The sequence below is a fragment of the Astatotilapia calliptera genome, chromosome 18, assembly GCF_964374335.1.
Source record: "Astatotilapia calliptera chromosome 18, fAstCal68.1, whole genome shotgun sequence".
Taxonomy (NCBI): Eukaryota; Metazoa; Chordata; class Actinopteri; order Cichliformes; family Cichlidae; genus Astatotilapia; species Astatotilapia calliptera.
Genome location: NC_137439.1, coordinates 1,861,749 through 1,875,635, shown reverse-complemented (window position 1 = coordinate 1,875,635; position 13,887 = coordinate 1,861,749). Strand labels below are relative to the sequence as shown.

The 13,887-nt window shown below is 46.9% G+C and overlaps 1 protein-coding gene and 1 long non-coding RNA gene across 7 annotated transcripts in view; one reads left to right on the top strand and one right to left on the bottom strand.

Annotated features, from left to right (window-relative positions):
* Positions 1 to 13,887, bottom strand: part of rasal2 (RAS protein activator like 2) — a 63,636-nt gene that overhangs the window by 30,159 nt on the left and 19,590 nt on the right. For 5 of the 6 annotated variants that reach the window (XM_026149134.2, XM_026149132.2, XM_026149131.2 and 2 more), the window contains exons 2-3: positions 5,968 to 6,095; positions 5,758 to 5,884 (exon numbers count right to left, since the gene is read on the bottom strand). In XM_026149134.2, the coding sequence (XP_026004919.2) occupies positions 5,758 to 5,884; positions 5,968 to 6,095 (255 nt within the window). Of the gene's footprint in view, positions 1 to 131; positions 262 to 5,757; positions 5,885 to 5,967; positions 6,096 to 13,887 lie in introns of those variants that run through there. The other variant, XM_026149136.2, reaches the window with a different exon arrangement.
* On the top strand, positions 992 to 2,215 carry LOC145421735 (uncharacterized). The gene is made up of 2 exons (XR_013903099.1): positions 992 to 1,651; positions 1,790 to 2,215. It is a non-coding gene; the product is annotated as an uncharacterized LOC145421735 (long non-coding RNA).

Sequence of the window (13,887 nt, the reverse complement as noted above, 5' to 3'; positions counted from 1 at the left end):
AAACTTCAACCGAACACGCGCCCGAACGCAGCCGGCGGAGAGCGCTCCGGAGGCGGGCAGCAGACCGAGCTTCTCCCGGTGTCTGCCCGACCTCCGGAGGTCCGACCGGAGGGTTAGAGAGAGACACTCACCCGGAAAGTCCATCACAACCGCGATAACTCTAAAGTCATGTCCTCACTCAGTCCGGACGGTCTCACTCCGTCAGCAAACAGCAGCTCAGCGCACACTTCCCCCGCACCTTCACAATAAAGGTCCGAACCAGGAAACTGCGCTGTCAGCGAAGCGCTCGGCCTTCAGTATAAAACTGTGATAACATCATTTACAACCCACGGCTCTCTAACACAACGAGCCAGCATTTAAAGCAGCTTGTTGGCAGTTTTATTTTCGTGGCTCTCTCTTGCTATTTGTGTCCCGTTACACAACGAGCTCAACAAGTTAAATTCAAACCTCACAAAACAACAACAAAAGCTTCTCGGAGGCTTTTATGATGGAGACATAAATAAAAAAAGGTGATGTTTAGATGTTAAACCTGCTTAGAGAGCAGTTGGAGAGTGTTTGCAGACACTCGCCAACCCTCAAGACCAGCAGTTACATCACATCCAGTGTGGTGGACAGCCCCTTTATAATCTGCCACGTCCAGCGGGAGGAAAAATTAACCGTTAGAGTGAAAAAAACAAACAAGTATCAGTGCATTCAGTTTAAATATCAGTGGCCGAGGACACGTCAAAGAACAGATAAATCTGAATGATGCAAATATAAATGGTGTTTTTCAGATTTGTAGTTTTGCTGCTGATGGACCGAACTGATCTGACTTGAATGATTTAAGTCTGTGTGAACACGACAGAGTCACATGTAGCCTGAGGGAGCACTTTTAATATCAGCAGCATTTGTTTTATTGAGGAATTTATGGACTGAATCCAGACTTGTGTCACAGACTTTTACTTTGAAGGTGAGTTTGGAGCAGGAGGTGGTGGTTTTATTGTGGTGGAGCAGACAGGTGGAGAGCAGACAGGAATGCAGCAGATCCAGAGATGAAGCGAGACGAGAGATCAGCCTGAAACAACAACGAGGAGCGAAGACAAAAACCCGTTTTGGAGACTTTTGCAGCAGCTGAACAGAGAGCGCGGCAAAGAGTGGCGAGAGCTTTAAAAACAGCCCCAAACAAAAGAGCCTGTGTGGGACCCACGCGGAGAGACAGGCACACTGAAAAGCACTCCGAGAGCTCAGGTTAAAGGTCTGGCTTCAAACACATGAAGGAGAACCGTGCCGTTAACTCAGTACGAAGACGTTTCACAATCATGTCTTTGTGCGTGTGTAATAAGACACGTGTAATAATGTATCTATAATATACAAGTACACGGGGAACAGGAAGTGCAATGGTTCCCGTACGGCCACTCTGAAAAAATTCCCGTGCATTTGTACTGAGACGGGACGGAGCAGAGGAGAAGGTGTCGCCGGACTTCCTGGGATTTCTGAAAATGTGTTGTGTGACTTCCAGCTCGTACTCCGGTTGGCTGAGAGAAGTGAAAATCTCAGAGCTGTGAAACGATTCAAAAGCAGCCCGACAGCGATCACGTGACCAGAGAGACGACCCTTCAGCAGTCATGTCTTTACTAACACTGATTGGTCGAATGGATCCAACCAATGTTGAGTGAGTCTGCCACACACAGTATGAAACTCATCATTCAGCCTCAGTCAGACGGTTAAACCATAAATCTGTACTACAGTAGTCCAGCTTACCTAAACCCAGTATTACTCCAGTTAAACCAGTGCTGCTTTTATTTGACAGCCTGGATTCCAGTCCCGTGACCCTCAAAACTGACCGACTGACCTTTAACTACAGACTCTCCTGCTGTGACCACCTGCAGCCTGACAGGAAGTCACCTGCACAGGTGAGCGAAGGCGTGACCTGAGGCCTGGGGCTACGTTCACAAACAGATCATCTGCTGCGATCAGGCCGCGGCCCAGGAAGAACCTCAGCTGGACGCTCCTGTGTCAGAGCGAGGAAGAGGAGGAGGAGGAGGCTGCAGAGCTGAGACACTTAATGAGCACACAGTCAGCACTGTAATTAGACTGTACCGAAGACAGAGGACTACAATTATATCTCAGCTCTGTCACTGCTGCTCGGCCTTCAGTTTGCAAACAACAAGCAAAAAGAAGCATAGGAGGAAGAGGAGGAGGAGGAGGAGAATAAAACAGGGTTTAATTTCCTGCATTAGTATTTTGCTTCACGCCCTGGTTTTAAGTCTCAGAGAGCGTCGGGTGTTTCAAAACATCCAGTGAACTCAGAGAAAGGGTCAGAAATGTTTGATTCAAAAACGCTCTGGACACAGTCTGAACAGTAAAGACGAATCAGTTTGACTCCAGACTGAATTCAGCTAAAAACACAGAACAAATAAATCTAACAGCACTGGAACAGGATACAGACAAAGATCGCTCATCGTATTAATCCTGAACAGTCTACACCTGCGAATAAATCCACTTTAAATCCAGCATGAAATACAGGAAAATTCTAGTGTGAAACCAGTGACTCATCAAGCACAATTTCCAGTATTTCCAGTATAACTTATTAAACTGCCTCAGACCTTTAAAATCAAACATTCAACCCAGTATTAAACCGCAGATTCAGTATTAACAGCCAACAGACACTGGTTTCATCCCCAGTAACAAACACATCATCCAGCCATAATCCAGCTTTAATCCAGATCTGCCAGTAACTACAACAAAATGGTTTTTGCAGATAAAACCAGTTGTAACCCAGAATTATAAACCCAGTTAAACCAGTATAAACTCAGGGTGAGTCTGCGCTGGACCATCAATAAAAACCAGGAAACTCCAGTGTTAAACCAACGATTGCCCAGTATAAATGTTGCCCAGTATTAGGGCTGCCACGATTTGTCGACTAGTCACGATTACGTCGACTATCAAAATCGTCGACGACTGATTTAATAGTCGACGCGTCGTTTGAAGCTTTGTAAGATCCTGAAAGACGCAGGAATAATAGCAGGATTTAAGAGTGTAATAACGGACTGAAACAGAAGATGGCAGCACTGCACGTACAAGGATTCCAGCTGCCGTTAAACCCCGAAGAAGAAGAAGTAGCTGTGTCCCAGAATTCATAGCGCGGCCCAGCTTAGTTTCCAACAATGGCGGCAGCTAGTTAGTTTTAATATTACTCTTATTGTTCTTTCTGGGTCACAAAATAAACGTTTAACATATTTTCAGGCGAGAATGTAGCTGTGTAAACCTCAAATATCTGCTCAGTTTATCAAGACACCACATATTTTCAAAAGCGCTCCGACGTTTTCGGAGACGTCTGTTACCCACTAGCTCGATAGCTAGCCGGGGGCTAGGTCACTAGCGCCGTGAGAACACCGGACTCCCGGCAAATTGTTTTCAAACCCACCGCCGTCTTTCACTACTCAGGTTAAATATATATGAGTCACTTAGATAAATTAAAAATGTTGTTGTTTGGCTTTTTTTTAGTATTTTATTTGTTCCTGAGTAAATCGGTTTGTCTGAGATTAAAGTTATAGTTTTTACACAGCTGAATAAACGTCAAGCAGACAGCTGATTATCAGAAGTGTGAGATGCTCCAGAATTTACTCCGGTGTCCTGTTATAGTTTAGATAGCAAGGAGTTTATTAAACTTCACCGAAACAATCTGCAAATTTCATTAAAATTGAATAAACTATCATCTTGTCTTTATTTTTAGTTAGCACCTGAAACACTTAAAGCTGTAAGCTAATGATAGTTATATAAGCTGTAGTTTTACGTCCAGTGGATGATGATCTGATTAGTCGACTAATCGCAAAAATAATCGGTGACTAGTCGACTATCAAAATAATCGTTTGTGGCAGCCCTACCCAGTATAAATGTTGCCCAGTATAAATGTTGCCCAGTATAAATGCTGTATTGACTGTAAACACAGGAACATTTTCAATGACATCAGTTTGAATGAAGCATTAAACCCAGAAAATTCCATCATTAGATCCTGTAAATTTCCAGTATGAAACCAGTATAAATCTGATATTGTACCCAAGCTAAAAACCAGTGTTACATTCCCACCAGTAGCCTGGTATTAAACCAGTTAAGCTTTTTTTCAAACAAGTATTTACACCAGTATCCACACACTCACTTGCCTGATTTAATACCAGAATAATCCCAGTAGAGATCCAGTTCATACTGGTTGTTAGGGGCCTGTTTTGTGGGGGCAGACCGGCCACATTAACATATAAATAACCTCCCCCCTGTGAGGGGCCGGTGGGTGGTGGGGGATTAAGGAGGTCATTGAATGAATGGGCTCCTGTGTGGCTGAATGATGGGTGAGGGTCAGCGTGGGGGTGAGCTTGGGGGGGGGGGGGCTTCTATCAGTCCTCTAGCTGATCAATAAACTCATCAATGCGGGTAACTCCGAGTCAAAGCTTTTTAAACTGTCGGCGTGTTGTTTCCCGACAGCCTCGCGGACCCCTGCAGCTCTGGGTGGGAATCCCCTCAGCCCGGGCGTCGGGGGCAGCGGGGGTCACCCGCGTTCCTTCAGACGGACGGACACTGGACGCTTTGTCCTCAGGCATTCCTCGGTCAGAGGCGACGTTCCCACACAGAGCCGCAAAATTACAGGCTGCACCCGAACGCCTCATTACAGCAGACAAACATCCACCTGAGAGACGCAGCGCGCCGACACGTCACAGGAGCCAGAGCTGCAATCACAGGTTACACACAAACCTCCCAAACTGCACACAAAAACTCTCACGCCTCAGACAGCTGTGAACATCTGGCAGCTGAAACATCCACCAGCAGAAATTCACCAGAAATGCTCCACGACTGGTTTCTAACTTCAAACTTGTGTAGGAGACATCATGAAAATATTCGCTTTTTCTTTTAGATGCAAACAAAGTGAATAAAATCAAGACTTTTTTATATTTTACACTTTTAAATCTTATATTTAAAATATATATGAATCCTTAATTTAGTAGAAAAATCTTTAATACAATGATTGTTATGATGCCGACAAACGTCATGAAAACAGGATCACTAAAAATCAAATAACCAGTATGAAACCAAGGATAGAACCGAGTTTATGGGTAAAACCAGTTTCAAACCCACATAAATCCCAGACTGACACCATCAGGGCCCAGCTTCATACAAACCACCACAACAACCAGTATGAATCCAGCTTCTAAGCAAATATCGTCCCAGTAGTCTCCAGTATAAATATATTTCTCCAGTCTAGTTAACCCAGTATAACGTCACAGTTAAACCAATATAGGATTAGTGTTTAACCCAGTATTAAAGTCAAACCACAGGTCGCCGTGACGCCGAAAACGCCAACAAGCACAAAAGCTCGACGCTAAAATAATTTTTATCTGTTTTATAGTTTTTAATCACACACACACACACACACACACGTGCACGCACACACACACACGCACGCGCACACACGTACGCGCGCACACACGTGCGCACACGCGCACACATGCACGCGCGCGCACACACACACAGAGCTCTGAAGAGTCCAGGATGAAGCTTCCGCTTCATGTGACGTCACATGACGCAGGTTTCTGTCTGTGATCACATGACCGTGAACATCGTCACAGAGATACTCAAACCCTCCTCATCACAGCCGTTCTTTTGTTTTCACTCTAATCCTCCTGATGACAGCAGGGTTTGGCCTCACACACACACACACACACACACACACACACACACACACACACACACACACACCTGGTATTACATAACCAGCTCTGATCTTACCGAGCATGGTGGTGGCGCCCTCTGCCTGGAACTCCGGGAACTGTCCCTCTGAGGGGACGCTGACCGTCCTGCGGAGGCTGCGAGCCTTCGCAGAGTCTGTGGGGCTCTCCTGAGCGTCACCTGCAACCTGAGGGGGAGGAAGAGGAGGAGAGGGAAGTCAGAGAGTGTGTTGTGGAGAGGTCACGACCTGTGGGAGCTGCTCAGTTTTACCTCATCATCCTTGTTGAGCAGGATGAGCTGGGTGTCGGTCAGGATGCAGAACTTCCTGTCCCAGGAGCCGCTGTTGGTGTACGGGCTCTGACCGCAGGAGAATCGGTGAGCCGGAGGACCTTTAACATCTGGAAACAGAAGTAGCTCAAATCAGAGGAAGATTTCTGCCAGTCAGGCGCGACAGACGCAGGACAGACGACTTTATTACGATTAGTGGCGTCAAACACATCAGAAAGATGGAGAGATAACATGAGAATAATTTGAGCAAAGAATTGTTCCCGTTCTACTTTCCTCACGTAAAACAAAGAAAGGCCTCCAGTCGTTTCATAGAATTTAAATAACAAGTTTAAAAAAAAACATTAAGATAACTGTTTTTATTGGCAAAAATAATTATTTTAAATATCTATATAGATCTCTCTCTCTCCATATATATCTCTGTTTCAGTTTAATATTTTTTATATTAAAATTCCAGAGTTGAAACACTAAATTCTTTATTAATCCAGAAATAATCCAGCATTCAAATCTATATTAATCTCAGTCAAATCCACTGAAAGTCTAATATCAGCACAGAAGGTCTGAAGCTGTCCCCACAACCCGGATAAGAGGTAGAAAACGATGGATGGGTGGATAAATGTGCAGGTTGCAGTCAGACTGAAGCCTGCAGAGCTCTGGCTGCTCCTGCAGGGGGCGCTGTGGATCTAAACTTCCCAGCCTGCTCTCAGCTCCAGCAGAGGAGAGGAGGAAGAAGGGCAAATAAAAACGAAAGTGATGTGAGGCATCAGCTGACTCAGCAGAGGTCAGAGGTCACGTCACTGTGTATTAAAGGGGAAGTCTTCACACTCCAGCTGCTCAGCTCTGATTTCTCACTTTTACTTTCAGCCAATCAGCTGTTGGTTTGTTGTTAAATTATTAATAAGAAGAAAAAAAGTTCCCACGATGATGTAAGCATCACGAACACAGCTCTGCGCTGCAGGCTGACGGGCTCGTTCACTGAAGCAGTCGTTATTATGTTACTGTTGTTACATGAAGATTGTGCTCATGTGCTGACGCAGGTTCATCACAGCCTGAGAAACTTTCTTCTAGGGAAACAGATTTCACAACCTGACACAATCAACCTCATCAACCTTCAGACGGGTAAAAGCAGAGCAGAGGGTGAGGGTGTGTGTGTGTGTGTGTGTGTGTGTGTGTGTGTGTGTGTGTGTGTGTGTGTGTGTGTGTGTGAAGAGGTGGACAACGCTGTGTGTGCCGGCGTCTGTTCGAGTAAACAGACAGTGCTGTCACTGCGCCTAATTGTGCTGGGATCATTCAGTGTTTGTGTGGCTCTGCAAGCAAACACACACACACACACACACACACACACACACACACACACACACACACACACACACACACACACACACACACACACACACACACACACACACAGTATCCAGGCTGTGGCTTTGTTCTGTTTAATTCACTTGTTCGTGTTTATTGTTTTTGTAAATATTTAATATTTTTAACAGCTCGAGATGTTCCACATTTTTTATAGTTTCTTCCCTTTCAGGTTAAATTTACAGCTGCAGAGAAAAGGGAAGACAAGCAGACGTTATCAACTTCCACATTCTTCAAAACTCAGCATGGTGGAAATAAAAAGCAGAAATCTACAGTCTGGCTCTTAGCGTCACCTCTTTAAGTCCTTCATCGTCTAAAGATTAGGATCAAGTTTCCTAGAATCTGCTTTCAGCTCTGCTCCTCCTCATATTCCATCAGGTATACCACAAGGTTCAAGTTTAGGCCCCCTGCTGTTTTTAATTAATGACTTTACTTGAAGATACATCATTAAATAAACGTCCTCTTGTAACTAAACAACCTAAATTAGCTTAAAACTAATTAAAAAAAGAACTAAACCCAAAGTTTGTCTGTTATTTACACTCACACACTGCAAATACACAAAAAGTTCATTAAGGATTTTATTTCGTAGGATAATTATCAACATAATTAAGAATAAACCAAACAGATGTGTTATTTGGGTCGATTTATCTGGAACTGTGAAACCAGACCGGTCTTCATCTGTGAATCTGTAACTTTATTAACACAAAAGCTCCATCACAATCTTGCAAACACACTCGGGTCACTCTGAGGTGGAGGTCTGTGGAGGTACCCTGCACCACCTTTGTGTCTGGGCTCCGAGCAGAAGGTGGAGAACACCGAGGATGCCGTGCTGCTGCAGAAAGCAGCTGAGCAGCTACATTTTCAGCAGACTATTTCTGGCTGCATACTAAATCACCCACGTCACGCTCGGGCCTCCAAAGCCCCCGAGACGGCGAGGGGACGCACACCTGCTTCTGCTCAGAGCCGCCGAGCGAGAGAGCGGCGAGCACGAACAGAAGGATAATTGGATGTTTCTGTCTCGTCCTGTCCACGAGGGACTCCAGCTCGGATAATTAGCTGATCTCAGGTCTGCTGCCACTGATGAGACATGTGGACGCCTCAGAGGGCCGAACAAAGACAGGAAGCAGAGATGGGACGCCGCCGCACGCCGGCCTTACATAACAACACGAACCTGCCTGAACCGCCACGGAGATGCTCGGCCAGGAGAGGAGGAGGAGGAGGAGAGAGACAAAGCTCGTCTGCTTTAAACCCCACACAGCTCCACACAGCTCCACCCATCAGAGACCAGCGGAGCTTCAGATGTTTGTTTTCGTGCTTCTTGCAGGGAAATCACTCCTCCCCAGTTTCTATCTGACATGCTCCACATATATTCACAATTCTCTCACAACTGATTATTATTATTAACTTTTAATCATGAGGCTCGTTAAATTTGAAGAAGTAACTTCAACTTCAAGGGCTAAAAAAGTGAAACTCCAAAAGCTGCACCTTCTCTGAGGTGTACAAGCGAGTCATGCCTCAGAGGCTCCGACGTTAAAACATCCAACTTTACAGCTTTGAACATGTTCGGTGTTCGGCTACAAAAAGCTTTTTGTGTCATCAGCTGTGCGTGGGGCAGAGTCATCACTGTACACGTTTTCATATCGCCATATCTGCTGAGATTAGCAGCTAACCGCCGCCATAACTCATCTGGCAGGATTCCAGGAAACGAGAACCTGAAGCTGCTCGTGTGATGAAGACTGAAAGCAGCCGGAGACATCGGACTTTTGCACTCCGTCACGAGTGGAGACGACTTATTCGGTCTCCGTCTGTGAAACTGCGCTGCGGTCTTTGTGAGGTGGCGGTCCACAGGAAGTCCCCCCCCTCTGTTGCCGCCTGCCTCCCTGCCTGCGTGATGGATTAAGCTTCTATATTTGCCGAGCGGCTGGATGATCCAGGCCCGGTGAAAAGGTCAGAACCGGCCGGCGGGATGACGAGCTCACCAGAGAGTGAAAACGATTTGTCTGCTGCTACCGGACACGCCGCAATCTGCAGAGCGTTAATCAGCTGATGAGCCAAACAGGCCGCGTGATGGTCTGATGAACTCTTCTTATAAAGCGATTCGATGTCGGCGGCGAGGCGCGTCCGACTGCGAAGTGAGATGTTGGATCTCCGTCATCCATGCGCTCCACTCACACGCAAAGCGGACGCGTGTCGGGCTGAACTGCTCTGTGCACTTTGGGTCATGGATTCCAGCTTTTTATGGCCAACGTCTGAGCCGAACATGAGCTTCTTCACCTCTGAGTCACAGCTGAGACCAGGATACACCTGTCCCACTCCAGCTGCAGACACACTGACACGACGACTCATTTATTTGCAGATAAAAGTCTTCTGATGCTCATCACAGAAATATCAGAAACTGAAACATAAAAAACTCGACCTGGGTTCACACAGCAGGTGGACACGCTCCAAAACTCACGGTCTAAAACACCGAACAGGTCTCCCCTCACCGCTCACAGACGTTCATTCCCACTGTGTTCAAATCACTCGTATCAACTGCTCACGTGCCCATGAGCACAGCACCTGCAGTGGTCACAACGAGGCAAGAGCAAAATAAACTTTGTGTTTGTGTGTGAGAGTGTGTATTCGTATCTTTGTGGGGACCAAAATCCACGTCCCCACAAATTTAGAGACATTTTTGAGACACAAAATGTGGTTTGAGTAACAGGTTACAGTTGTTATGGTCAGAGAAAGTATGTCAATCAGATGTCCCCACAAGATAGGACATCCCAATGTGTGTGTGTGTGTGTGTGTGTGTGTGTGTGTGTGTGCGTGCGTGCGTGCGTGCGTGCGTGCGTGCGTGCGTGTGTGTGGGGACAGGTGGTGGACTCTCAGACATTCCCAGTGGAGGTTTGGCCGGAGTCAGGTTTCTCCACACACACACACACACCCTGGGCGTGCCCGTGACGCTCTCAGTGTGTTTGTGTTTACATGAGTATATCTGGACTCGCTCTAATTGTTTTTTCACACGGTTATTTTCGTGCTGCCGACTGACGGAGGCTGAAACTCCACCTGCCAGAAACCCGACCCCGCAAACCGAACACCTGCACGCCGCCCAAAAATGCGGACCAATGAAAAGTTAGACAGGTGAAGTTAGCGCGTCACAAAAACATACATGTGTGACTAAAACCAGTTTCTCCCCAAATCGTTCAAAAACAGATCAACGAAAGTCTCAAAGTCAAACTCAGGGAATAAGAATCCTGCTGTGTTGTTCCCAAAGTCGTGTCTAACACCTGCCGGGACACCACAGCTCCCACACACACACACACACGCACACACACACACACACACACACACACACACACACACACACACACACACACGCACACACACACACACACACACACACGCACACACACACACACACACACACACACAGGCCGCTTTGTCTGTCAACCTGTAGCAGCAGGCAGGCCCAGTTGCTATAGCAGCCGGTAAACACGGACGCTTTCCTCCAATCATACTGCGGTGACATCACACTGCTGCTTTATCAAGATGGGACGGTCCAACAGGAAGTCGGGAGGTGAAACCAAAAAGAGAACAGAGAGGGGTGTGTCACCGAGACTGACCCAGGCTGCAGATAACGCACACAGATCAATACCAGCACACACTTCCTGTTCTGATCAGACGTGGAGGTCAGAGGTGAAAGGCTGCACTTTGACACCTAAAGGTTCAACTCCTCCTCAGATGTTGCACAAACTTAATTCAACTGTTTCCTGACTTAAATAAAGGTAATCGAATATATCACTTAACGAAGACACGGAACTCTTCAGATTACAAATGTTCTGAGAGACCTGTGCTTGCCCCGATGTTGATGTGACACACATATAATCAACTCTGTGCAGCTTTGCCGCAGTTCTGGAAAACGTGATTATGGAGGGAGAACATGCGTCCTCCTTACATCAGGGAAGCAGCACAAACCAGTAATGGAGAAGTAAACAAGAGAATATTTGTTATATTTGCATGATGATAAAATATTTGCTGCTCCAGCAGCTGTTCAGGCTTGATGGGAAGATTTGTTGGACATGCAGTCAGAGGGGTTTACCCTGTGCAGACCTGAGCTCCCCCCGTGTGGCGCCTCCTTCAGCAGCAGCACTCTGTGTGGCGTTATCAGCCTCTCGCATCACTGTGGAGGGAGTTGGCCCACTCTTCGTTACAGCGCTGATTCAGTTCATTGAGGTTTGCAGGTATTTGTTTATGCACAGCTCTCTGAAGCTTGAAGATTGTATCCCACCAGAAGGCTCCAGGGCTGCACACTGACAAATGCTCTGCTCTTATAGCAGAGATCAGTCAATGTGTTTGATCACGAGCACCTGGCTGACCCTCCTAAGTCCTAACAGTGAGGGTGGAGTTTTTCACGGGAGTGCAGAGATCCTGGTGAAAACTGATCACGTGATCGGATAAGACGAGGAAAGCAAAGCAGAAAATTCACAGGAATAAGAGCAGAATTTATTTTTGGCGTGCTGATGGGAGAGAGGAGATTAAACGTGTCGCTGGAAGTCGATAAAATAAAAATGAAGATAATTCATTTAATAAGGTACGGCCAGCTCCTCCCCTTCCTGAGGAATCGCTCCAGCAGATGGAGCCGTGCGTTTGATTCGGCACACATGTTACTCCAGAAGCTCCCATTTATCCGTGCTTGGGATCGGCACATGGAGGACACCGACCTGTGACCAGTGAGGTTGAACCATGCGGTCAACTAGCTGTGCACACCCCAACATGACCAACACATCAAGCATAACCGCCGCAGTCGTCTTCTGACAGAAGACCATAACGACTCTGAGCCGAGCGACAGCCGATCCAAACACGGCATCGCATTAGCCAACCTGCAGATAGCAGCGTTTGTCTGCTTGTGGCGCACAGTTGGAAACCGTGCTTTGGTATTTCTCTGCAGGCAGCTGTTCAGCCGTTAAACCCAGAGGAGCCATCGGCAGCTCTGAGGTGTTAAACAGGCTGCAGGGGAGCTTTTGTCCGAGGGAGGAAATTACAGCAATTAGCAGCCTGGACAGAGAAACAGTGTTTTTATAAAGCTGCCCTCCGTCCAGGCGGGAGGAGGAAAAAACCGTCGAGGTTGTGGACGTCTGCGGGGAGACGTTAAAGCTGCAAGTGTGAGAAATAAACGTGTTTTCATGATCGATGAGGGGACAAACTGAAGTATCTTTGAAAAGTTTCCAAAACTCGGATTTATGTAAATATATCATGAGACCTCCTGGACACTAGGTGGCGATGGTGTTTCCACACCTAACCAATCACAGACAGAGCTGGAGCTAATAAATGTCAATATAAACAAGGTGACAAATTTAAACTCTGGCCTGATGGTGGCGCTATGAGTTGAGGATCAGTACTTTCACGTGTCTAAACCTTCCTGATTTAACAACTTCCCTTCGTGTACATGGACGTTGTGTAAAATTAAAGGTTCACTTTATAGTTTATGGCTGTAAGAGCTGCCGTGAGACTGACGTAATAAAACAAAGGGCTGTTAGAAATATCAGTGCGCTCATTTTGGGGAATTTACTGCAGGATCTGTACACTAACACTTCCAGGGACGGGACATGAAGCCGCTGCGCTGTGTTGTGAGTTCAAGCTGTAAAAATGTGCCGGATGAGCCGAAGCTCGCTCTGCTGCAGGTCCTCCTGATGTCAGCGCTGCTCTCTGGAGAGGACGCAGACAGCACTCAGCTCAGCAGCACAGAAACGTCAACACGAGTCTGCTAACAGCTCCTCACGCCGCGTACAGGGACGGTCTGGAGGTCATTTTTATGACATTTTACTTCAGCAGAAACTGAACTGTGCTGCAGCTCCTCGCTGCATTTAAACCTGCAAAAACAGCCGCGCGAGAGCAGCGAGCACAGCCCAAACAGGCCGCCCGAGGCCCACCAACCAGCCACATCGCTGGCTGAAAACACTGATCGCCTGGTTAAAGTGAAGCTTTCTGCTGGGAAACTTTGGGTCCAGTTATTCGTGTGGATGCCACCTAAACACACGTACCAACCCCCAACCTCCCCCACCCACTCCGAGGGACACGGTGAAGTTCCGCTCTGCTGATCGGGGAAAGCTGCAGTTTTCCTGCTCAATCATGTCGAGTTCATTTTATTTTATTGGTTTGTGGAAAATGAATCAGCTAAATCTGATTCTCTCACATCTCATTATGTGTGAAGCTCCAGCCTGCTGGCCCCTCACACTGTTCCTGCTGCTGCTCTGATAATGAATAAATAGTCTGAGTCTCCAATCAATCATTAATCGATGGTTTTTTGTTATCGCTTGTACTCGACGCGTCCTGGCAGCAGCGACGGCGGCTCTTTGATGCTCAGCCTGAAGTGAAGGCGGCTGGTTTAATATTTAAACGTGCTGACTTCAGCTGTACTCTGCTGCATTTGCATCTGCAAAGCAGATTCTCTCTCTCTGCTGTCAATCATGGCGGCAGCCTGCACAGAGGGGGGCGGTCTGAAGGGGTCAAAGGTGAGCGGCAATGTCGCTTCCCATCACCCGAGGGAGCAGCAGAGGAGCTCCC